This window comes from Populus trichocarpa, chromosome 10 (assembly GCF_000002775.5).
Source record: "Populus trichocarpa isolate Nisqually-1 chromosome 10, P.trichocarpa_v4.1, whole genome shotgun sequence".
Classification (NCBI taxonomy): domain Eukaryota; kingdom Viridiplantae; phylum Streptophyta; class Magnoliopsida; order Malpighiales; family Salicaceae; genus Populus; species Populus trichocarpa.
This window is the reverse complement of record NC_037294.2, coordinates 17592155-17615052: the sequence shown is the minus strand read 5'-3', so window position 1 is coordinate 17615052 and position 22898 is coordinate 17592155. Positions and strand designations below refer to the sequence as shown.

The following is a 22898-nucleotide window of genomic DNA, read 5'->3' as shown; positions in this document are numbered from 1 at the left end:
CAACCAATGTTCCGGATTTGTTAAGAAATCTACAACAGTCAAACGGATTTAATCCATTAATAACGAAGTATAATTTCCAAAATCAATTGATGATACCAGAATTAATGAATTTTTAAGGTGTGATAATAAAGAAGATATTAGCTGATGTTTTCATTTAATAAGTTGAAGGGCACCCAGGGCAAACTTCAGGAGAAAATAAGTGTGTAGTGAAAAGGCACCATACAAGTTTTCAAATCAAAAGTTTTAATTGAAATACAAAGGAAATATGCAATTCAATAATTGTCATTTATTTTCTCATACATGCACAACGGAATCCAACATCAAATCTAAACCAGTACAGAGCCTTCCATCACAGTAACAGCTTTCCCCCGCAGCAACACTCTCTGGTTCTGCTCATCTAAGTGGATGTCCAGTATCCCACTCCTAGGAGATGCCTGAAGAAGATAAACAACGTAAGCAATATATGATTTTCTAAGACTACTATCTTAGAGAGGGGAAGGGGAGGGACTACCTGATATGCCATAAAATCACACTTTCCAAGTTTCTTGCTCCAATAAGGTGCTAACGCACAATGTGCACTCCCACAAACAGGATCCTGAAGAATTCAAACTTGTAAAATGAGGAAGTATTCACAGATATAATTTTATTTTGCGACAGTGCACAAAGTTTCACCATCTATTTCAGTTACTGAAAATTCAGTGTTTTCTAGACCAACAACATTCAGCAATGAAGGGATTCAGCAAAAGAAGACAAATCAGGTGGGTTTATCCATTAAGGTATCAAAATTGATGCTGTCAGGTAACCTAGATTCAGGACAGTCTTTAAGTTGGTAAAGCATACAAAGCGGATGAAAGAATTTAGCTGTCAGAATCCTTAGCATTTTGGCCATCATGTTCTATTCAATTTGCAGGTACAATACTCATCAGATTTGGTGAAGGCCTGATATTTAATGTCAGGAACTTCTTTCAATTACTTCAATCAATTAGGAATATCTTTACTGCAATGGAAGGTATTTAGAATTAGAAGTCTGAAGAGCATTCTGATGAATGAGACAAAATGCCAATAAAATTACCTCATTAATCCCAACTTTTGGGCAGAAGAAACGGCTATAAAAATCAAATCCAGACTCTGGTGGAGCAACTCCAGAAACAATTACCCCCCTTCCAGGACATTTAAGTATCTCATCAAATTCTGGATTTATTTCTGCAACATCTTTACCAGACGGCAAGACAATCTGCAAAAGGACAAGCTATTATTTTTGGTACACAAATGAACTCAACATTCAACCGAATACATATGGCATCGTATCCGGATACAAAAAATGACATACATGGAAGGTTCGAGCCATTCATGCTAACAAAACATTACTCTTTTAAAGTAAGGTCGGTGCTTAGTTGCAAATTTATGTGAGAAAATAACGAATAAGAGTTGCAAACGGAAGTATAAAAATGTAAATAACAAAACATTAAATAGAAAGGGAATTGGAGGTGTTACGAAGAGGTCACCGAAGGTTGTCTTCTTGAGATCAATTATTGGAGCAGAATTCAGTGCCTTAGAAATCGACACAGCGTCTATGAAGAACTCCGTCAATGGGACAACTGGGAAATCTAATTCAATGAGAAAGCTCTCTTTTGCTTCACCATTTGAGACATTCTCAGGGTTGATACTTTGAGGAACTTTCTTAGCAGTTAGGATCCCAGATAGCGTGTCAAATTCAATAATGTCAGAACTGACCAAGCCATTTGAAAATAGTGTGTGTGAAGCAGCTAATGTTGCGTGGCCACAAAGATTAACCTGTGAATGGGGAAAGGATAATAATTCAGAATCCCTCTTTATTATAAATCATCCACCTCAAAATACAAACAGGAAAACTTGCATTTGCAATACAGTACAATACAGTTAGTAAAATTGTAGCTAAAAATTGTTGTTTGTTTAAGGGCCATTAAAAAGTAATGAACTTGGTAGAATCTTCCATGTAAATGAATGAAACCATCGAATTGGCCAAAAATATTCAAAACCGCGCCACCCGATTGATCCAGAAGTAGTTTACACTCACTAACGACAATAAAAATTAATCACCCACAAAAAGAGCAATCACTTACTAGTTGAAAATACATTTAAAAAAAAAACTAACAAGAAAAAAGAAGCGTTGACCTCGGCAACAGGAGTGAACCATCTAAGACGGAACCTAGGATTGGAAGTGACAGCAACATCAGTAGTGATTGGTGTCAAGTAACATGTCTCGGAGATATTGAACTCAGCCGCCACAGCTTGTAACCATTTTTCATCCTTTTCATATTCTAATAAACATACAGCAGCTGGGTTTCCCTTGAAAGCCGAGTCAGTGAATGCGTCCACCACAAAGTATTTCACAAACTTCTTTCCCATTTGTGAAGTGATTCTGTGGAGTTAAAAAGGAAGTTCTTCTGTTTTGGAGACGAAGCTGAAACGAAAGGTCAACTAAAAAGGTGCAAAGCTTGGAAGGTTAACTGAGTTTTGTTTGTGGGTCATTGTCCTTTTACACCTTTACCCTTGCCTTGTTTTTTATTCTACTCCTAGTTTCAATGGAATATGCTTTGCACATTTTAAATTAAGCTATCAATTTAATTTAAATTAATTTAATTAATAGTTTAAATATCATTTATAATTATAGTATAATTTTTAAAATAATATTTATCTACTTATAAGTGAAAAAGAAACTACCTAGCATCTTAATTTATCAAAAATTAATATTTAATTGCAAATGATATTTTCTTTCGGTTCTTTTATACCCAATAATATTTTACTTTTATATATATATATATATAAAGTATTTTTTGTTACAGTATTTATTATTTTTATAAATAATAAATAATCTCAAATTATAGACTCAAGCACATGTTTTTGATAACTTTAAAATCTTAAATTTAACTTCATAACTTAAATTACACACATTTTAATTGTCTATTTTTTTCTTTCAATATAAAGTAGGATAGAGGAATCGGAGAAATCTCAAATTAATCCCAAAATCTCAAATTACACACATTTTATTTCGGTCTTTAAAAAAACAATTCTTCAGTTAGGTTTTCAAATGATCAAAATTTCTTAATATAAATGTCTATTTGAAAATGTAATTGCGGTTATTTTTGAAAATATTTTTCATGCCGAAATGCATTAAAATGATGTTTTTTTATTTTTTAAAAATTATTTTTGAGATCAGCACATTAAAACAATCCAAAACATACAAAAAAATTAATTTTTCACAAAAACAATTTAAATTTTTTGAAAACATAAATTCACCCGCGTTTCCAAACATTCCTCCACGTCATCAACAATTGTGTTTAATCATCACGTGTCTATCACATGCGACTTTCAACTCCAAATAATTTTTAGAATGAATCTAAAATCAATCCCTCGATTATGTAATAATTAATAATTAAGTGAAGCCTTACATTTCAATTTTTCAATCACTTCAGAAAGAGAACCAACTAGCCACTAAATTAGCAAAATCCTCACATTTCAATCACTCTAAGAACAAAAATAAATAAATCAATCAATACAAACAGTTTTTTTTTTAAAAAAAAAAAGACATAAAGAATTAAAAAAGAATCTACAAATTTTTTTTTAAAAAAAATCAATACAGACGCCGTTGACCTTTCATCGATCTGTCGCCATCTCGTTTTCTGACACGGTCGAACTAAACCTGGAAAATATCTTTTACTGCCTCCCTCTTATTTTAGTTAAAAGACGGAATCTTAAAAAAAATCGCTGAAAAGTATACACAACAAAACAAGTTTGGTTTTTTGCGCGCTTCCCTCTCTTTCTATCGAACAAAGCAGTAGTGAAAATTACTAAAAACTCTATGGGCAAAGAATGTTGGGCCATAAAGGTACAGAAGACATTGGGCCACAAAGGGGCTCATCCACTTGGTTCAAACCCGCTTTGATTCGGGCCTCATCCAGCCCATCCATGACCATGTTAGAGGAGACAGCTGAAGACAGGGGTAGCAGAGCAGCCTGGCACTCCCTGCCTGCTGATAACGTGAATGCCAAGTTCACGTGTGGATTTGCAACAACAGAACATGGTTTATTATTCGTTAACCTAATCATAGCCTGCAGCACAAGCTGTAGCTCACATCACCCGGCAAGTTTTATGACCCCCACCACAGTTTACATCTGCGTGTAGGATATTCACCGGTTGCGATCCATGAGGAGCATAGTGATTTGGTGGTGTTGCGCCGTAAGGACCATGGTTGTATGTTGGCATGGGACCAGTAGGATCACAGTTGGGTGGCAGTAGAGGCCTTTGAGCCTTCTCCTCACCCCATCTATTGCCGCCACAGCTGAACTCAAAAGCGTGGCAACAAGGAGGTACATTTTTCGTTGTGGGATCACATCCACCACTACCATTACCAGAGGGAGCAGGACCTCTGCTGCTGCTCGCACCACCGATATTACCATATTGGCCTTGACCAAATGTATTCATAGGTGGTGGGTTGTGCCCATTCATAGCTCCATTACTCCCTTTAAGCTCGTGCAAATTGTTTGTATTGATGTCTGTGGCATGATCACTATGACTGATAACACCGTTGTCACTGAAGGTCATCTTTATGTTGTTGGTTTGGTTTAGCTCCAAAAGTTTCAAGCTTTTATTCTCAGCGAATTTTTGCAGTTGAGCCAGCTGATCGAGATCGATTCCATTTTGTTGAGCAATAAAAGGTGCATCTTGAACTCTCTTACCTCTGTTATCAGCATTGTTTTGGTTCATCAAGAGAGGTCTTGGTTCCCATAGAAGATGTGCTTTCTTCCCAATCTTTGCAAACTCTTCTATAAGTACATGAGGGTCTACTGTACTTGAGACTGTCACCTTCCCCTCATTCGCATCTATGTGGATGGAGTGCACACCTAGCAAATGAAAAAAAGGAAAAGCATAACAAATTCGATGCATAGCAGTTCAATCTTTTGGTTTCTTCGTATACATGACTAGAAGAAGGCTGTGCAGCATAATAGACCAGTAAAAAAGATACCTTGAGTTTTCTGCAATTGTTTCCTGATCTTCTTGTGGCAATTTCCACATGCAAAATTCATTTTCAGGACACATGTCTGCAGCCGTATTTGAAACATTTATACTTAACAACAAAAAGAAAAGGAAAAAAATAAAAAGTTGCAATCTGAGCACATTTCATTGGACATTCTTTGTAATACCTGAGGAGCAACTGAAGGAGCAAACGGCTCACGTTCCATAGGAAATTTTCTGTAGTCCTTAACAGACAAAAGTTGCGAGTTAGTTACTTGTCCCGTCGCCCCCAGAGAGTGCGTTTTATTCTTTGTTCAGAAGGCTGATAGAGAAGCCTTGAAAAACCAGGGGGGACGCAGTGACATTTATTTGCATATAACGATCTTTATTTAAATGTAGAAATAAATACAGAATCAGTGTCATGCGAGTGATTATGGTGCAGCTATATGCGTTCATGATGCTGGATTGCACAAATATTGTAGTGCAGACATGTAATACGTTAACTAATAAGATATGTTTGACATAAAAAATAAAAAATTCCTCTAAATTTTTCTATGAAGATGAATGCCTCCTGCCAAATCTTTCATTAGAATGATGAAAGCCTTCAATGATAATTTTTCATGCCTGGAAAGCTGGACAACGTTCAACTCTTTTATTAGTTTCTCGCGAATCAAATTCCAGCAAGATCAAGACATTATCATGCAACCAATGTTCCGGATTTGTTAAGAAATCTACAACAGTCAAACGGATTTAATCCATTAATAACGAAGTATAATTTCCAAAATCAATTGATGATACCAGAATTAATGAATTTTTAAGGTGTGATAATAAAGAAGATATTAGCTGATGTTTTCATTTAATAAGTTGAAGGGCACCCAGGGCAAACTTCAGGAGAAAATAAGTGTGTAGTGAAAAGGCACCATACAAGTTTTCAAATCAAAAGTTTTAATTGAAATACAAAGGAAATATGCAATTCAATAATTGTCATTTATTTTCTCATACATGCACAACGGAATCCAACATCAAATCTAAACCAGTACAGAGCCTTCCATCACAGTAACAGCTTTCCCCCGCAGCAACACTCTCTGGTTCTGCTCATCTAAGTGGATGTCCAGTATCCCACTCCTAGGAGATGCCTGAAGAAGATAAACAACGTAAGCAATATATGATTTTCTAAGACTACTATCTTAGAGAGGGGAAGGGGAGGGACTACCTGATATGCCATAAAATCACACTTTCCAAGTTTCTTGCTCCAATAAGGTGCTAACGCACAATGTGCACTCCCACAAACAGGATCCTGAAGAATTCAAACTTGTAAAATGAGGAAGTATTCACAGATATAATTTTATTTAGCGACAGTGCACAAAGTTTCACCGTCTATTTTCAGTTACTGAAAATTCAGTGTTTTCTAGACCAACAACATTCAGCAATGAAGGGATTCAGCAAAAGAAGACAAATCAGGTGGGTTTATCCATTAAGTTATCAAAATTGATGCTGTCAGGTAACCTAGATTCAGGACAGTCTTTAAGTTGGTAAAGCATACAAAGCGGATGAAAGAATTTAGCTGTCAGCATCCTTAACATTTTGGCCATCATGTTCTATTCAATTTGCAGGTATAATACTCATCAGATTTGGTGAAGGCCTGATATTTAATGTCAGGAACTTCTTTCAATTACTTCAATCAATTAGGAATATCTTTACTGCAATGGAAGGTATTTAGAATTAGAAGTCTGAAGAGCATTCTGATGAATGAGACAAAATGCCAATAAAATTACCTCATTAATCCCAAGTTTTGGGCAGAAGAAACGGCTATAAAAATCAAATCCAGACTCTGGTGGAGCAACTCCAGAAACAATTACCCCCCTTCCAGGACATTTAAGTATCTCGCCAAATTCTGGATTTATTTCTGCAACATCTTTACCAGACGGCAAGACAACCTGCAAAAAAGGACAGGCTATTATTTTTGGTACACATATGAACTCAACATTCAACCGAATACATATGGTATCATATCCGGATACAAAAAATGACATACATGGAAGGTTCGAGCCATTCATGCTAACAAAACATTACTCTTTTAAAGTAAGGTCAGTGCTTAGTTGCAAATTTATGTGAGAACATAACGAATAAGAGTTGCAAACGGAAGTATTAAAATGTAAATAACAAAACATTAAATAGAAAGGGAATTGGAGGTATTACGAAGAGGTCACCGAAGGTTGTAGTCTTCTTGAGATCAATTATTGGAGCAGAATTCAGTGCCTTAGAAATCGACACAGTGTCTATGGAGAACTCCGTCGTTGGGACAACTGGGAAATCTAATTCAATGAGAAAGCTCTCTTTTGCTTCACCATTTGAGACACTCTCAGGGTTGATACTTTCAGGAACTTTCTTAGCAGTTAGGATCCCAGATAGCGTGTCAAATTCAATAATGTCAGAACTGACCAAGCCATTTGAAAATAGTGTGTGTGAAGCAGCTAATGTTGCGTGGCCACAAAGATTAACCTGTGAATGGGGAAAGGATAATAATTCAGAATCCCTCTTTATTATAAATCATCCACCTCAAAATACAAACAGGAAAACTTGCATTTGCAATACAGTACAATACAGTTAGTAAAGTTGTAGCTAAAAATTGTTGTTTGTTTAAGGGCCATTAAAAAGTAATGAACTTGGTAGTATCTTCCATGTAAATGAATGAAACCATCGAATTGGCCAAAAATATTCAAAACCACGCCACCCGATTGATCCAGAAGTAGTTTACACTCACTAACAACAATAAAAATTAATCACCCACAAAAAGAGCAATCACTTACTAGTTGAAAATACAGTTTAAAAAAAAAATAACAAGAAGTGTTGACCTCGGCAACAGGAGTGAACCATCTAAGACGGAACCTAGGATTGGAAGTGACAGCAACATCACTAGTGATTGGTGTCAAGTAACCTGTCTGGGAGATATTGAACTCAGCCGCCACATCTTGTAGCCATTTTTCATCCTTTTCAGATTCTAAAAAACATACAGCAGCTGGGTTACCCTTGAAAGCCGAGTCAGTGAATGCGTCCACCACAAAGTATTTCACAAAATTCTTTCCCATTTTTGAAGTGATTCTGTGGAGTTAAAAGGAAGTTCTTCTGTTTTGGAGACGAAGCTGAAACGAATGGTCAACTAAAAATGTGCACAGCTTTGAAAATTAACTTCGAGTTTTGTTTGTGGGTCAATGTCCTTTTACACTTTTACCCTTGCCTTGTTTTTTATTCTACTCCTAGTTTCAATGGAATATGCTTTGCACATTTTAAATTAAGCTATCAATTTAATTTAATTTAATTTAATTTAATTAATAGTTTAAATATCATTTATAATTATAGTATAATTTTTAAAATAATATTTATCTACTTATAAGTGAAAAAGAAACTACCTAGCATCTTAATTTATCAAAAATTAATATTTAATTGCAAATGATATTTTCTTTCGGTTCTTTTATACCCAATAATATTTTACTTTTATATATATATATATATAAAGTATTTTTTGTTACAGTATTTATTATTTTTATAAATAATAAATAATCTCAAATTATAGACTCAAGCACATGTTTTTGATAACTTTAAAATCTTAAATTTAACTTCATAACTTAAATTACACACATTTTAATTGTCTATTTTTTTCTTTCAATATAAAGTAGGATAGAGGAATTGGAGAAATCTCAAATTAATCCCAAACTATGTATTGATTTTATTTCAGTCTTTAAAAAAACAATTCTTCAGTTAGGTTTTGAAATGATCAAAATTTCTTAATATAAATGTCTATTTGAAAATGTAATTGCGGTTACTTTTGAAAATATTTTTCATGCCGAAATGTATTAAAATGATGTTTTTTTATTTTTTAAAAATTATTTTTGAGATCAGCACATTAAAACGATCCAAAACATACAAAAAAAATTTAAATTTTTTGAAAACATAAATTCATCCGCGTTTCCAAACATTCCTCCACGTCATCAACAATTGTGTTTAATCATCACGTGTCTATCACATGCGACTTTCAACTCCAAATAATTTTTAGAATGAATCTAAAATCAATCCCTCGATTATGTAATAATTAATAATTAAGTGAAGCCTTACATTTCAATTTTTCAATCACTTCAGAAAGAGAACCAACTAGCCACTAAATTAGCAAAATCCTCACATTTCAATCACTCTAAGAACAAAAATAAATAAATCAATCAATACAAACAGTTTTTTTTTAAAAAAAAAAGACATAAAGAATTAAAAAAGAATCTACAAAATTTTTTAAAAAAAAAAATCAATACAGACGCCGTTGACCTTTCATCGATCTGTCGCTATCTCGTTTTCTGACACGGTCGAACTAAACCTGGAAAATATCTTTTACTGCCTCCCTCCTATTTTGACGGAATCTTAAAAAAGTCGCTGAAAAGTATACACAACAAAACAAGTTCGGTTTTTTGCGCGCTTCCTTCTCTTTCTATCGAGCAAAGCAGTAGTGAAAATTACTAAAAACTCTATGGGCAAAGAATGTTGGGCCATAAAGGTACGGAAGAAATTGGGCCGAAAAAGGGGCTCATCCACTAGGTTCAAACCCGCTTTGATTCGGGCCTCATACAGCCCATCCATGACCATGTTAGAGGAGACAGCTGAAGGCAGGGGTAGCAGAGCAGCCTGGCACTCCCTGCCTGCCGATAATCTTGTCCACTGCAACCCAGAGTTAAAAAGGTCTTGGATCAAAAATAAAGTCTTTGGTAGAGAAATCAAGAACGGTAGCTGTAGTAGAGGATGGACTCTGTCACGCCACCGTCAGCAGCAGCTGTGCATCCAGTAATCGTGCCACTCTCATATCTGCTGGGGACATGGAGGGGCCAAGGAGAAGGTGGCTATCCCACCATCAACTCTTTCTCTTATGGAGAAGAGCTCCATTTCTCTTCCAATCCTGGCAAGGTATAGCTTCAATATTTCTTTCCCCTTAGTTTTGAGTTTGACCATCAGCAAATACTGAGTAGGGTTTCTCTTGTAGCCTGTGATAGCTTATAATCAAAAGACTTGGAAACTCAATTCTGGAGAACCTATGCATGCCGAGAGTGGTTACTGGAGACCCAAGCCTGATGGTACCATTGAAGTTGTCATTGCTCAGAGCACTGGCATCGTTGAAGTCCAGGTTTTTTTTTTAATTTTCTCACTTCCATGCCTTACTTTTGAAGATGAAAACTATATTGGATCTTCTCTTTTTTGGCTTCCTATCTTAATTACTGGTATCAGGTGAATTATATTCTGGTAATTTGTTTTTAGAAAGGGACTTATAATACACAAGATAAGACGATCAAGCTTCAGAGTCAATTGGTGGGCAATGCTTCTAAGGTGATTTTTCTTTTTCACGACCATTCATATTGTTTGTTCGATGGGTTATTTGCATCCTCAACATTAACCTTTGTATAACTTTACATTACTAGTTAAAGAATGCTTCACTATTGGTCGATGAAGCATGGAACTCTCTTTTCTGTTGCCGTTAGTACTGCAAAGAGGGCACTGTATCCATTACCATTGCCAATTTTCTGTTTCTGTATACAAAATTAAGTTGGGATTTGGGAATGGTTATTTGGAAAATAACTAGCTGGCTGCATTCTTGATAATTAGTTGGTTCATGATCCTAAAGACAAAACCAGATTCATTTTTATTTCAAATTATATGCCAGTAGACTTGTTCTGTGATGCACAGGAGCTTCAATTTATGCAAACAGTAGCTGATTTTATACCTTGGATGGTAGAATGTTTTTGTCATGGTAAGTTTAGACCTCATTCTCTTGACCATTAGACGAAAGCTGCCTCAAATTTGTGCATTTGATTTTCAAATTTCAGCATAGATATTAGAGAAGCCTTTACTTGAATTCCCATACCACACAAGCATGTTGTCATTGAGCAATGTAACCATTTGCCGGTTTTTTTATTTCACTGTCAATGGTTCGGCATGAGAGGCGAGGACAGTCTGTTGCATGCCACGAGCAAAAGAAAAATCTATAGATAGGGATTCATGGGTCACTATTCTAGTAATGGTAATCCTAAACTTATTCATTTATATTGATGGTAATTATATTACAAGGATGAGGATTTTAGCTTGTACAGGTTGAACAGAATTACAACAATCCATACAGGGTTACAACTAGAATTGAATACTAGAGATTTAGAAACATAGTTTGTCCCATTGAAGAAAGGAGGAATTATGCAAATGTTGTATGTTTTTATCTTAAAAGAATATAGGAGGATTATAAAGCAATGTCTTTTAAGAAGCATAAAAAATAAAATTGTCTGTGTTCTTTTTATTTAGCACTGTGGATTCTGTTTTAAAACAAATCTGTTCATTTTTTATTGCAAGTGATTGCAAATCACCTTCGTTTTTCTTTGGCAGGTGAAGGAGATAACACGAGATTTTGAATTGGTGAATGGAGATTTATCATATGTGGTTCAAATGGCTACCAACCTAACTGGTATTCAGCCACATCTGAAAGCTTTGCTCAAGAAGCTCTAACAGTTTCATGCCTATTTAAAATTGGCAGAGAATATAAAGTAGCATGCATCTTGGCTGATCTTGATGTTTGCAGCTGCTAAATCCTTGCAAGCAATTGTTAAATGCACAAAGTGCCGTCGTGTAAATTATTGTTGGAGTTGCTTGTTTGTCAGCAGACAGTAAAATCCTTCATTGAGTTGTGAAGAACTCCTGACAATGATGTATTAATGAACATTTGATCGTTTTATTTCAGACAGACTTGTGCTCTGTATATGATTTTAAAGCGTGTCTTTGATTTGTGCATACTGTGAACTTTAATATTTCCCACGCGACTCTTTTTTCTTTTTCCCCTTTTCTGCAAACAACTCCTGCTCGTTCTCTCATCCTTACAAAATTTAAGAAGGTCCGAATTTTTTTTCTTAAAAGAAAAACATGAACATTGATTTGTGAGTTTCCACAAGGCATAAGGTTACTTGCTTATAAAAACCACTAGGGCGATGCAGTGACCCATCACTGCATCGCATCCTTGATGCCTGTTCGATGGCATCTAGAATCTGCCATGGCACAGCCCATTTTTCACCATGCACGTTTGATTTAGATTGGCTTTTAAACAGAACAAATAAACTCCAAAAGTGTCATTAAACAAAGCCGAGGAACACTGACATGGAACAAGCAAAACATGCGAACATAAATCATTGGCAGTCATGATGTTCCTTGAGCTTGTTACCAAACTAAGAAAGCTCACCAGTCGAAAATGCAAGTGACTTCAAGATCCGGTCCCTTCTCTATTCACTTTTAATTAGGCAAATACTGATCATACTTGGCGTAAAAAACTTCGTCAGAAGGAAGAAAATTAGATAATCACTCGAAATATATTTCCTTCCATTCAAATACAGTGTTGCCTTTGATTACACAAGTAATTATACACTCAGGAAAACAAGCCTATTAAACAAGAGAATGATATCGCAAGTTTTTAGGAATCTTAGTTACGGTTCTAAGGTTTGACTTGTCCTCTGTGCGGAAGAATAGTAAAGTGTTTCAAGCTCCTCGAGGCTAGCGCGCAGCAGCCGCCTCTCCAACTGTTTTTTCCACGAGCTGGTCAAACTCGTCTATTCTTCGATCAACATGGTCATTAAGAGATGCAAATCCTGAAAAGATTGATGTCTGCTTCAACTCCGACACCAGCTTAAGTAAAGAATCAGCTGCTTGAACCTGTTTCCAAATAACAAAGAAAAAACAATGGCGGAGGCCCAGCTAGTGTAGAGGCAGGCATTCACAAATGGCACTCTCAAAATCAAAAACATTGCATTCACTCGAAACGATAGGACCCCGACCAAAGAAAGAAGATGAATCATGAAGTTGATCTGCTCTGAATATATCAAGTGATGCATACAACATCAAACTAACTTCTCTTCTATTTTCTTAAGAAGATTGTTTAGTGTGTACTTTTTAATTAGTAGTTATTGTTTTTTATTATTTGAAAGTCTTTTAAAGAGATTATTTTAATTTATCTTTAATTTTTTTATATAGTTTTTATTTTCACAATGTATTTATAAAAATAAAATTAATTTGTTATCAGTTAAAGAAAAAACATTAAGATTATAAAAACAGCTAGTATATGTTTTTTAATTAAAAAACATGATATTTGAGAAAAAAATATATCCATATGACATTAAAAACACATACTCTTACCCGCCGCGAAGGTTGGAAGATCAAACTAGTTTCCCCTATAATGTTATCCACAACCGTGTAAGGTTATTAGCGAGTAATTAGCAAATTGCAAGGCAGGGTAATGGAGAAAGTCAGTCATACCAAAAGCTAAACTCCTCTATTTTTAAAATAAGATAAAAAAAAAAACACTTTGAGGATTATAGTTTAATTAGTTAGATTTTAGGTTTGTTCGGGTAACTAGTTTAAATCTTATAAATATCAAAATTATTAGATATTTATATAATTATTATTTTAAAATTTATAAAATTATTAAAGATAATAATAGAATTCATGAATTCTAATAAGGCGCCCGCCCATGATCCAATAGTGAGGAGGGCTGGCGTAAATATATGTATGTATGATTCCGTACTTGCGTGTTTTGATAAGCGGATGATATGGGAAATAATACTGACGGTGGATGAAGGAGAGAGGTGTCATGATCTAAATTCATTTTCAGTGGACTGTTTATTTAGTGTTTTTAGTGGTTGGAGTGTGATAGTGATTTTTTTAAAATGTAGTTTAGTTGGAAATATATTAAAATAATATAATTTTTTATTTTTTAAATTTTAATTTTAATATTAGCATATCAAAACCATTTAAAAATATAAAAAAATAAAACAAAAATAATCAAAAAAATTTAAAAATCTTTTTTTTAAAATATAAAGACTACGTTGTTTTTAACAACAAAATCTTAAATAATCATGCTCTTTCAAACAGCTTAATTTCTGATTTTTTTTAAAAAAAAAGAAACTATATGTTAAGAACAACCTAATGTAGTGGATTGCATTATTTTCATTTTTCAACAGCAAAACGCATGAAAATGCAGTGCGCCAAAACTTTCTAGGCCAGTACTATTTAAAAAAAGAAAAAGAAATACTAAGAATTGGTTATCCAATTCGATGATGGAGTATCGCAAAGGCCTGACACGTGCAGCCATTGTAGGGGTCAAACGTGGCAGCTCATGCTCTCCTAACATTGGAACCATCGTAATCAAAAAAAAAAAACTGGATTTTTTTGTTTTAATGAAAGAAATGGATGGCTGGCAAGACTTGCCCGCCAAGAAAACCCAATAATTATTTATTTTTAAATTTAAAAAATGGAAATGATAAAAAAAAAAAGTGGACAAGATTGAGAATACCGGCCGGTATAGTGGGAAGAGTTTTTGGAGCTGACCCTTCTATTTATTTTGTTCCCTTTCACGTGGAAAAGAATCATTACAGGATGTGGAATTCCAAATTGCTTATCTTGTTAGTATATTATCCCAGCCGTCGGATTGATGAGTATAAATATATGTATCTTCTCTATATATGCTGTCAATTTCGCGGTGAAGGGAAATGCTTGCATGCAACTAGTGAAGGAACCATTCTGCGCGCATCCAAAGAGTTGTATTCAAGTTGCTAAATGGGAAAAAAAATTCCTTTTATGACAGCACCGTATGGTTTTGTTTTGTTCGTTGTAATACAATGTTCGAAAATTGCCATATCTAGTGTTCTTGGAACTATGATGTACGTATAGTGATTTTTTTACTTAAAAATATTTTTTAATATCAGTAAATCAAAATTAAAAAAAAATACTAAAAATCTTTATTTTATTTTTTTTAAATAAAACACACTTTGAAAAACATAAAAAAAAAAAGGGAAGGAAAAACAAATCTACCGCTCTCGAAACTCACTGGGTTGAAAACAAAAGAAAATCTCCTTTCGGTTTTGGGCTTTCATAGTGACGAGGAGATGCTATTTAAAAGAGTGGAGTTAAACTGGTAATATGAATATCTCTTAGGAAAAAGCTAAATTAAAACTAAAAGGATTTTGCAGCTCCAAAGGCCATATTAGAAAGCTAAAATAATATTTTTATGTTGTAAATTAAGCTATTCGTGTATATTGGTCAAAAGTCTTCAAAATTTGGTACTTATATTTTTATGCAAAAAATTAGTCTTCATTGGAGTTGTTTATATTAGTTAATTATAATTAATAAATTGTTTTTATTTATATTAAATATATTAAAATATAATTGATTTTTCTAAATATCTTTCCATTAAAAATTAGCACGTATAAAAAATTTCATATTTACATTATTTTAAAAATCAAATTATCAACTTGACTTTTCTAAATATATAGTTTTTTTCCTTGAAAATGCTTACTTTTCTGCTTATGTACACTTCAAAGGTAAAAAGTTATTTAGAAAGATAAATTATATTTTAATATATTTGATACATAATTATTTTAACAATTTGATATAAAAGGATTTAAAATTAACTCGAATGATTCTCAATTAATTTAATATTAAATAATAAAATTAAAAAATAATAACTTAAGTGAACTCGTTAAATTCATGACATGGATTATAAGATCAAAATACTTTTATAAAAAGTAAAATAAAAAACAAACATAAATCTAAAAAAAATAGTAAAAAAATACTATTATAATAAATAATATTTTGTAGGATTTTTATATTTTTGCAAAGAATATTATTTCTCTTGAAACATATAAAACAAACATTGAAAAATTAAATTGATATTTTTTTTATTTTTTTTTTACTTTTCATTTATCACATCCTTGGGAGTTGCAGATGCCCTTGTACCGTTGCCAATGCAACTATTCCATCCCGGTCAACACGTACGAATGAAACTCATCAACACGTGCGGTAAGGTTTATTTGACTGCTTTCCCCTTTGAATATAAGGGCAATTAAGACATCAGTGAATTACCCAACTGGTCAGTTTTATTTGTCATTTATTTTTGTATTTTAAATTTTTTTTGTATTTTAAATTAATAATTTTTTACTATTTTCAGATTATTTTGATGTGTTTACTTCAAAAATAATTTATGAAAAATAAAAAAATATTATTTAAATATATTTTTAAATAAAAAATAATTATAATTATATTTACAAACAAAACAAAATTACGAGAAAACATAAAATTTGGTGATGAAATTAAGTTTTATTTGAGAAGACGGGGATTTCAATTCTATCAATTTCTGAACTTGTAGAGCAAAATATAAAATTGATAAAGACAAAAGTTCACCCTATGCTAGGAGTAGAATGGATAAACATGCACCTTAACACTGTTCATCAAGAATTTATTTTTTTTATTTGTTTAAAATTAGTTTTTAAAATGTATTTGTATATCTTGTGTTGGTATTATAATATTTTTTTAAAAAAAATATTATTTTAAACAAAAAAACAATTTAAAAAATAATAATCACCACAATATTAAATACACTAAAAATATAATGAAATCTATTATTACATGCTCTTTATAGGTATACGGTTTTATCTTATTATGAATGAGTATGTTAAACACTAAATATTTAAATATTTAAATATATTAAATTTTTATTAATTGATTAAACTTTAAAATTTTTAAGCGCGATAACCTTTATATAAAAAATAATAAATTTTTTTTATTAGTCTTTAATCATTACAATCTAATAAAAAATTTAATATTTTGAATAAAGAATTCTTGCTTATCTCAAGAAGCTTGTTGTAAAGTGTACAGAAAAAGAGTATATATATATTCAAAAACTTTTTTAAAACAATAAAAACTCAAATTTTATTCATCAATTATTTCTTTGTTAAAAAACTATTATAACTTTTTTTTTTAAAGCATGATATTTGCTCTCCACGTCAGCTCAGGACTAGGAGCACTGTTAATTAACGACGTGTCCTGCCGCCACTCGTAAGATGTCATTCAAATACACGGTACCTGCTTATTTTCCTTGCCATTTTAGGCATGAGGATTTAAAATATCCACTTGATGTTTTTTATAGGCCGATAAAATTAGGCCTGGAAAAATTGATGACCTGGCAATAGAAAAAGACTACAAAGCTTTAAACCAATATAATATTTGTACATGTGATGGGAATAATGAACATTTTATAGAATTGAATGTTTCTTTTTTTTTTTCTTTTTTTTTCTTTTTTAAAAAAGAATTGAATGTTTCTTAGTCGTATTATACATGTGTTGTGTTAGACCTAAAGTTAAGAAAGATAAGAAATATAAGCTCTGATCTTTTTTTTTATGTTTACAGAGAGATAAACTTATATAGACTTATTTAAAATAAATATTTTATATAAATATCTTATAAATATATAAGTTATAAAACATTTAATATAATTTTTTTTATATAAATATCTAGGATATTTATAGATATATTTATGAAAATGTATATATTATATAGATCTCATGTAGTTTTTTATATATTCTCAAGGCTTGTAAATATAAATGTTTGGAATACTTTAATTAGCAAGATTGAGGACAGAAACAATTACAATAATAATATATTTTGTGTACGAGCCGCTATAAAAATTATTCGTGGATGTAGTTTTGTGGCATCGCTATAACCATAGCCGCTAAGTATAGCTATAGGTGTAACCGTTTTTATATTGTTGGTGTAATTATAAATATTATTATTATGTAAAAGTTTTATCGACCATGAAAAGAATTATCGAGAAACAAACAAGAATAAATATGTTTAGTATGAAGATTAAAAGTGATTTTTATAAGTTGATAAAATTGAACATGGGTAATTTGATGAACCCACCGGAAAAAATAAAAAAAGGACTTCAAAACTTAAATTAATATCTTGTAAATATCCAGATTCAAACTTTGCCCACAGTGGAAGCAGGCTGAACGCTTTACGAGCATGTAAAACAAGGAAAATAACTGAGTGGGGGAGAGTATAGAGTGCCTCTCAACAATCGTGTTCGCACCTTCGAATGGCAGGGTCCAAACAGAAAAGATGACAAATATGATCACAACACGGCAATAATAATAATAATAATAAAAAGCCTCAATAGTCCTTTTTTTTCAAATAAAAACAGGTAAATGACAATTTTTTATAAATTAAATAACATGTATAAAATGAATAATAGCATATTAAAAATAACAATTGTTATTAAAAATACTAAAATAAAAAGAGCCGTCCATTCGATCTATCTGACGTATAACTGACGTGTCATCCTCTCCGCCGTCCCTTTCCCTTACTAATATTCCTGAAAGCATTTCCCTCTCCCTTCATTTCGCCTTCCTCTCTCCTTCAAGCAAGCAATCAATCATCACAGGAAAAACACACCATTTCAGTAACACTCTCTCCCAGTATTATTACAGTGTATTTTTGGTGTCCGATATTTCGGGCCTGCTCTGTAAAAAGCGGAATCAGAGTACAATCATTATCCCGATATTTCCGGCCAGTAAAAATATCCAAAAATCAGAGTTCGTTAGAACAACACAACGCGTTCTCCGGTCCTTCGATTTATTCGCTATCTTTTCAATTTGTTTGTGTCTTTCTTTCCTTTTTCCACTTTAGGATCTCTGATATAGGAAGAGGCTGCCTTGCCTTTTAAGACCGTGTTTGGATCCTTCTGCTTCACTGCTCCTACTATTGACTTCAGTTCTTATGGCTCAACAACAACAACAACAACAACAGTCTCCTCATAAACGTAATCCTCTCTCTGTATGTGTGTATTGTATTATTCGTCGGATTATGATAGAGTTATGAGTTTTAACTTTAATTAATTTTGTCCGGAAAGAAAGAAAAAAATTAAAACGAGTTTATGAATTTGATATACTTTTTTTTTTTTTTTTGTTTTCTGTTATTTGGTTGTTTTTAAAAGACTTATTGAATACAGCAATAACCGGCCTGCTGGATATTAAGTGTTTTTTCTCACCTTTTTACGTGTTCAATAATTGTGCAGATCTGAGTACTTTTTTTTTCTTTTTTTTTTTAGAATTGATATTGCAGATATATATATTTTTTATTATATGTTATTGCTGTGTGGTTAATTATTTGATTTTTGACTTTGTTTTGTTTTTTTCTTTCTTTCTTTTAATTAATGATTATCAGCAATAGAAGAAATGATGAGGAATCTTAAGGTTGATCCTTCTCTAGAACTCTCCGAATCTAATACGGTAATTTAGCGCCTATAAACTCATCCCTAGTTTCCATTGATTGAATTTGAATTCTTATGTATAAATAACGATCGAAATAATTAATTTATGAATCTGTTTATTTATTTATTTATTTTAATTTAGGTCCCTTCAAAGGATGGGAGCCCATCAGATGCAACGTCGTGTATTTCTTCGGCAGGAGATGCAACTGGGAGTGTCAAAGAAGATGATGTGTTCGATCATGACTCCCTGACTACAGATCAGGCCTTGCCATATCCAGCTGAGAACTACTACTACGGATATTACTATCCAGGTTTGTTTGTTTCAACAGATGAAGAAGTACGATCAATTGTTTTTGTTTGTGTATGTCTATTGATTATGCATCAATGTTTTCATTTCTTACAGTAGCTTTTTACCAGGTTATGATGCTACTTTTGGAGGAGGGTCTAATGACCAAGTATACTACGTGGCTGGTGATGGAACAGAACTTCAATACCCTGTAAGGAATTTTAATCTTTGTACTGGTCATTAATGATATGGAAACAATCATTCCTTTTCTTCTTTAATTAGGTCTTTTATTTTTGTCTACTTGATAGTCACTGTCAAGGTAGTTAACTGAATTTTGGAAATCTTTTGAGCATAAAAAGCATAATTTCAATGGCAACAAATGTGTCATTCGTGTTTTTTTATCAAATCATGCAAGCAGGTTATCTGACATTCACGCTTGCTTCCCCTAGGTTATGCAAGCAGATAATGGGTCTTTGATGTACTTCATGCCAGGGATACACCATAATTACAGCTCTTACGGCACTTATGTGCCTGTAAGCATGATTGGCATTGATGGACAATTTGTTGCTCAATCACCATATTCACCAAGCTCCGTGTTCCAACCATCCATTCCTTCCCCTGGATATATTCCAACTCCTGTTCCCTATGGAGAGTCTTTACCACACCTATGGGACCCATCTGTTTTTGCTGGGCATGGAACATTAGGGAATTATGGCCACAGCGGAGTTCTGGAAACTCCTAGAACTAAACCTAACAGGTCTTCACCTAGTAACCCTCGTGGTCCTGTATCAAAAAAGGCACTGCCTTCTGACTTAAGCAAATCGTTAGAAACTAAGACTTCCCTTCCAGCACTGGATGTCTCATCTGGTCATGGCATGCGTAACCAGTTAAAATTACCGGGCAAGGTATTTCAGTTCTTTATACTTTGCAGTATGTCCTCGTGTCTTTTCCTTTAGAGGTTGTTTTGATGATTCTTTTCCCCTCTACTTTCAGGCTTCACAGCATGTCTCTCCATTCCAGTCAGATGTACTGGGCAAAGGGTATTTTCCATTTTCAAAGTTTCCATCTTATAATCCAGGGAAGGGTGCAGTGCTCTATCCAAATAACACTATTAAGGCAAATGCAAGGGGTTGGGGAAGCAATGAAAAGCTGAAAACAAGAAGCAAGACCAATGGCATCAATGATGCATTGCTTAATGAGCAGAATCATGGTCCCAGGACAACCAATGCAAAAGGTTCTGTGGCATTTGGAGGTAATGCTGCTGAATCTTTGGCTCCTGGTGGGAACGGAAACAGTAACAGCATAACTTCAGTTATTAGCAGGGATCAATATAACCTTCCTGACTTTCCAACCAACTACGATCATGCATTTTTCTTTGTTATCAAATCTTACAGTGAAGATGATATTCATAAAAGCATCAAGTACAATGTGTGGGCCAGTACTCCTAATGGAAATAAGAGGCTGAATAGTGCATATCTAGATTCGCAACAGAAGATAGCACAGATAGGCTGCAGTTGCCCTGTGTTTCTTTTCTTTTCGGTACGCACCTGAATTTTATTATAATTTTGGCACCTGAGTTTCAGGCACTACCTACTGTGCTCCATTATTTTCTCCGTGTTAATGTACTGATGCATTTCTATTTGAATTTTATTGGCTGATTTAGGTAAATGCAAGTGGCCAGTTCTGTGGAGTTGCAGAAATGACTGGTCGTGTTGATTTCAATAAAAACATGGATTTCTGGCAACAGGAGAAGTGGAATGGTTATTTCCCAGTCAAGTGGCATATCATTAAAGATATTCCAAACCCGCAACTACGACATATAATACTTGAAAATAATGAGAACAAGCCGGTGACAAATAGCAGAGACACACAGGAGGTGTGCTTGACTAACCATTTTTTAGCTGCTGGTCTTTTGTTCTTGTGAGAATTCTGTGCTCTCTTTGAACCAATTTTAACCATCTCTCCCATTTCAGGTAAAATTTCCTCAAGGTATTGAAATTCTGAACATATTCAAGAACTATGTTTCAAAGACATCAATATTGGATGACTTCGATTTTTATGAAAGTCGCCAGAAGGTGATGCATGAGAGAAGACCAAGGTCATTGATATCCCATTTTGATCACAAACAGGTTAGCTTCCTACCGTTGTTCCTTCTTTTTTTTATTACGTATTTGTGTATTGATTGTCTTTAGTTTTTCTCCCTTCAAATCTTATGGATTGTTTTGGTGAGTGCATTCATTAGTAGACCATCTTGTCATCATAATCTTTGGAGGATTGAGAATCATATTTGCTGTCAAAATCAATGGCTAATGGCGTGAAGCTGTTGCATCTTAAGATTCTGTATTTGATTCTCTTCCCATAAAATACTAAAGGATAAAGAATGGTTCTCCATACAACAAGATAGTGGACAATGTTATGCCATTAAAGATATGAAATTGGGATTTGGCTTTATTCTGTTCTTAAAAAGTGTTGTAATCATGCCAAGTTTTCCTCTCCTTCAGACATGCTCACATGTTCTCGCTTATTGTTGTATTATTCTAACATGATTTTTTATTTGATATAGTGGTGGTTTATTAATTTTGTGATTTTCTCATCTATTTGGCAGCAGAAAACAAATGAATTGATCTCTGGTTTTCAGTCGATAGATATATCTGCTACAAAAAACAAGGTGGACACTCGGGTTGGAGACAACACAAAAGAATGACGGATTAAAATCCCGATAAACCCTGTTCCTAAAAACAGCAGTTGAATTCGGAGCTGTGGAAATACAGCCATTGCTGCTGATGCAAAAGCCACCTGAATGGGGAACGTTCGGGGAAAAAAAAAAACGAAGATCCTTTGTTGTGAGGTACTGGGAGTAAAATTTTTTCTAGGAGGGGATGCCTTGGCGACACTCGAAGTGGTTCCTTTTCTGTATCATATGAGAAAGCGCATCCCCCCCACTAACATTGGGGTATTATGTAGTTTTCTTTTATTGTTTTTTTTTCCTTTCAATTTGATTTTTTGTCCCTTTCTTTCGTGGGTTTTCTACCCTCTGTAAAATGGTGGAAATTCTTAATGTGGTTATGCCCTTGGGATTTGTTTCCTAAGCGGTGAAGGGTTGGGTAGGCTTTTATTTAGGTTTGATTATTACATTAATAAAAAGAAAAAAAAGAAAAAGAAATTGTAAACTAGAAAGAAGGGTGTTTCTGGTGGTGGCTAAACCTGATAATCCTTCCCAAAATGCGAGTAGTTTTCTATATTGATGCTATTTTTTTTCTATTCACGCTTGCTATTCTATATTGATGCTATTTTTTTTCTATTCACGCTTGCTATTCATACAAAATAATCCAAGGGCTATGTGATTCTGTGCACTTTCGCTTCGGTCTAAATTCCCACGCCATATGTACTTGCTGAATAATTTCCCAAAAAGAAAAGTCTGCAAGCTCGGGTTTAATAAAACCGTGTAAAATCCTAATTGACCCTGTTGACTAGGAGTTTGTCCACGTCCTGGTCGACCACGTAGAACTCTCC

At 33.5% G+C, this 22898-nt stretch overlaps 5 protein-coding genes across 9 annotated transcripts; 2 read left to right on the top strand and 3 right to left on the bottom strand.

The window, feature by feature from the left end:
- Window positions 1-126: 126 nt before the first annotated feature.
- LOC112328881 (uncharacterized) lies at window positions 127-2488 on the bottom strand. Its single transcript, XM_024610072.2, has 5 exons — window positions 2155-2488; window positions 1495-1794; window positions 1073-1234; window positions 512-595; window positions 127-434 (listed from the first exon to the last, which is right to left on the bottom strand). The coding sequence occupies exons 1-5, from the start codon at window positions 2386-2388 to the stop codon at window positions 327-329; spliced, it is 888 nt and encodes a 295-aa protein (XP_024465840.2). The 5' UTR covers window positions 2389-2488; the 3' UTR covers window positions 127-326.
- Window positions 2489-3630: 1142 nt separating this feature from the next.
- On the bottom strand, window positions 3631-5686 carry LOC112326130 (heavy metal-associated isoprenylated plant protein 32). Its single transcript, XM_024593451.2, has 3 exons — window positions 5184-5686; window positions 5006-5081; window positions 3631-4883 (listed from the first exon to the last, which is right to left on the bottom strand). Exons 1-3 carry the CDS (start codon window positions 5220-5222, stop codon window positions 4111-4113), a joined length of 888 nt encoding a protein of 295 aa, XP_024449219.2. The 5' UTR covers window positions 5223-5686; the 3' UTR covers window positions 3631-4110.
- Window positions 5687-5823: 137 nt separating this feature from the next.
- Window positions 5824-8185, bottom strand: LOC7481614 (uncharacterized). The gene is made up of 5 exons (XM_052456810.1): window positions 7851-8185; window positions 7195-7497; window positions 6771-6932; window positions 6209-6292; window positions 5824-6131 (listed from the first exon to the last, which is right to left on the bottom strand). Exons 1-5 carry the CDS (start codon window positions 8082-8084, stop codon window positions 6024-6026), a joined length of 891 nt encoding a protein of 296 aa, XP_052312770.1. The 5' UTR covers window positions 8085-8185; the 3' UTR covers window positions 5824-6023.
- Window positions 8186-9642: 1457 nt separating this feature from the next.
- LOC7481613 (peroxynitrite isomerase Rv2717c) lies at window positions 9643-11802 on the top strand. 2 transcript variants are annotated; one of them, XM_024609830.2, is made up of 4 exons: window positions 9643-9939; window positions 10016-10156; window positions 10288-10356; window positions 10714-11008. In XM_024609830.2, exons 1-4 carry the CDS (start codon window positions 9778-9780, stop codon window positions 10807-10809), a joined length of 468 nt encoding a protein of 155 aa, XP_024465598.2. In that variant the 5' UTR covers window positions 9643-9777; the 3' UTR covers window positions 10810-11008. The 2 variants fall into 2 exon arrangements, with proteins under 2 accessions (XP_024465598.2, XP_002316162.1); XM_002316126.4 differs by lacking the exon at window positions 10714-11008 and adding an exon at window positions 11401-11802 and having other exon boundaries at window positions 9647-9939.
- A 6412-nt stretch (window positions 11803-18214) lies between these two features.
- LOC7464572 (YTH domain-containing protein ECT4) lies at window positions 18215-22646 on the top strand. Of its 4 annotated transcripts, none has more exons than XM_024610876.2 (9): window positions 18215-18649; window positions 19054-19118; window positions 19242-19410; window positions 19517-19596; window positions 19835-20290; window positions 20379-20924; window positions 21049-21261; window positions 21359-21514; window positions 21994-22646. In XM_024610876.2, exons 1-9 carry the CDS (start codon window positions 18607-18609, stop codon window positions 22087-22089), a joined length of 1824 nt encoding a protein of 607 aa, XP_024466644.2. In that variant the 5' UTR covers window positions 18215-18606; the 3' UTR covers window positions 22090-22646. The 4 variants fall into 4 exon arrangements, with proteins under 4 accessions (XP_024466644.2, XP_002316161.4, XP_024466645.2 ...); XM_002316125.4 differs by having other exon boundaries at window positions 21991-22646; XM_024610877.2 differs by lacking the exons at window positions 18215-18649; window positions 19054-19118 and having other exon boundaries at window positions 19261-19410; window positions 19503-19596; window positions 21991-22646.
- The last annotated feature ends 252 nt before the right edge of the window (window positions 22647-22898 follow it).

Excerpts from the sequence above, each read along its gene's own strand:
- LOC7481613 (XM_002316126.4), top strand. The coding sequence starts at position 9,778 with ATGGACTCTGTCACGCCACCGTCAGCAGCAGCTGTGCATCCAGTAATC. Across the intron at positions 9,940-10,015 it reads TCTCTTCCAATCCTGGCAAG|CCTGTGATAGCTTATAATCA; the intron begins GTATAGCTTCAA and ends TTTCTCTTGTAG. Across the intron at positions 10,157-10,287 it reads CTGGCATCGTTGAAGTCCAG|AAAGGGACTTATAATACACA; the intron begins GTTTTTTTTTTA and ends ATTTGTTTTTAG.
- LOC112328881 (XM_024610072.2), bottom strand. The coding sequence starts at position 2,388 with ATGGGAAAGAAGTTTGTGAAATACTTTGTGGTGGACGCATTCACTGAC. Across the intron at positions 1,235-1,494 it reads CAACCTTCGGTGACCTCTTC|ATTGTCTTGCCGTCTGGTAA; the intron begins GTAACACCTCCA and ends GTCCTTTTGCAG. Across the intron at positions 596-1,072 it reads CAAAAGTTGGGATTAATGAG|GATCCTGTTTGTGGGAGTGC; the intron begins GTAATTTTATTG and ends TGAATTCTTCAG.
- LOC7481614 (XM_052456810.1), bottom strand. The coding sequence starts at position 8,084 with ATGGGAAAGAATTTTGTGAAATACTTTGTGGTGGACGCATTCACTGAC. Across the intron at positions 7,498-7,850 it reads GGTTCACTCCTGTTGCCGAG|GTTAATCTTTGTGGCCACGC; the intron begins GTCAACACTTCT and ends CCCCATTCACAG. Across the intron at positions 6,132-6,208 it reads GTGATTTTATGGCATATCAG|GCATCTCCTAGGAGTGGGAT; the intron begins GTAGTCCCTCCC and ends TATCTTCTTCAG.
- LOC7464572 (XM_002316125.4), top strand. The coding sequence starts at position 18,607 with ATGGCTCAACAACAACAACAACAACAACAGTCTCCTCATAAAC. Across the intron at positions 19,119-19,241 it reads AACTCTCCGAATCTAATACG|GTCCCTTCAAAGGATGGGAG; the intron begins GTAATTTAGCGC and ends ATTTTAATTTAG. Across the intron at positions 19,597-19,834 it reads GAACAGAACTTCAATACCCT|GTTATGCAAGCAGATAATGG; the intron begins GTAAGGAATTTT and ends TGCTTCCCCTAG.
- LOC112326130 (XM_024593451.2), bottom strand. The coding sequence starts at position 5,222 with ATGGAACGTGAGCCGTTTGCTCCTTCAGTTGCTCCTCAG. Across the intron at positions 5,082-5,183 it reads CTCCTTCAGTTGCTCCTCAG|ACATGTGTCCTGAAAATGAA; the intron begins GTATTACAAAGA and ends ATACGGCTGCAG. Across the intron at positions 4,884-5,005 it reads ACAATTGCAGAAAACTCAAG|GTGTGCACTCCATCCACATA; the intron begins GTATCTTTTTTA and ends TTCATTTGCTAG.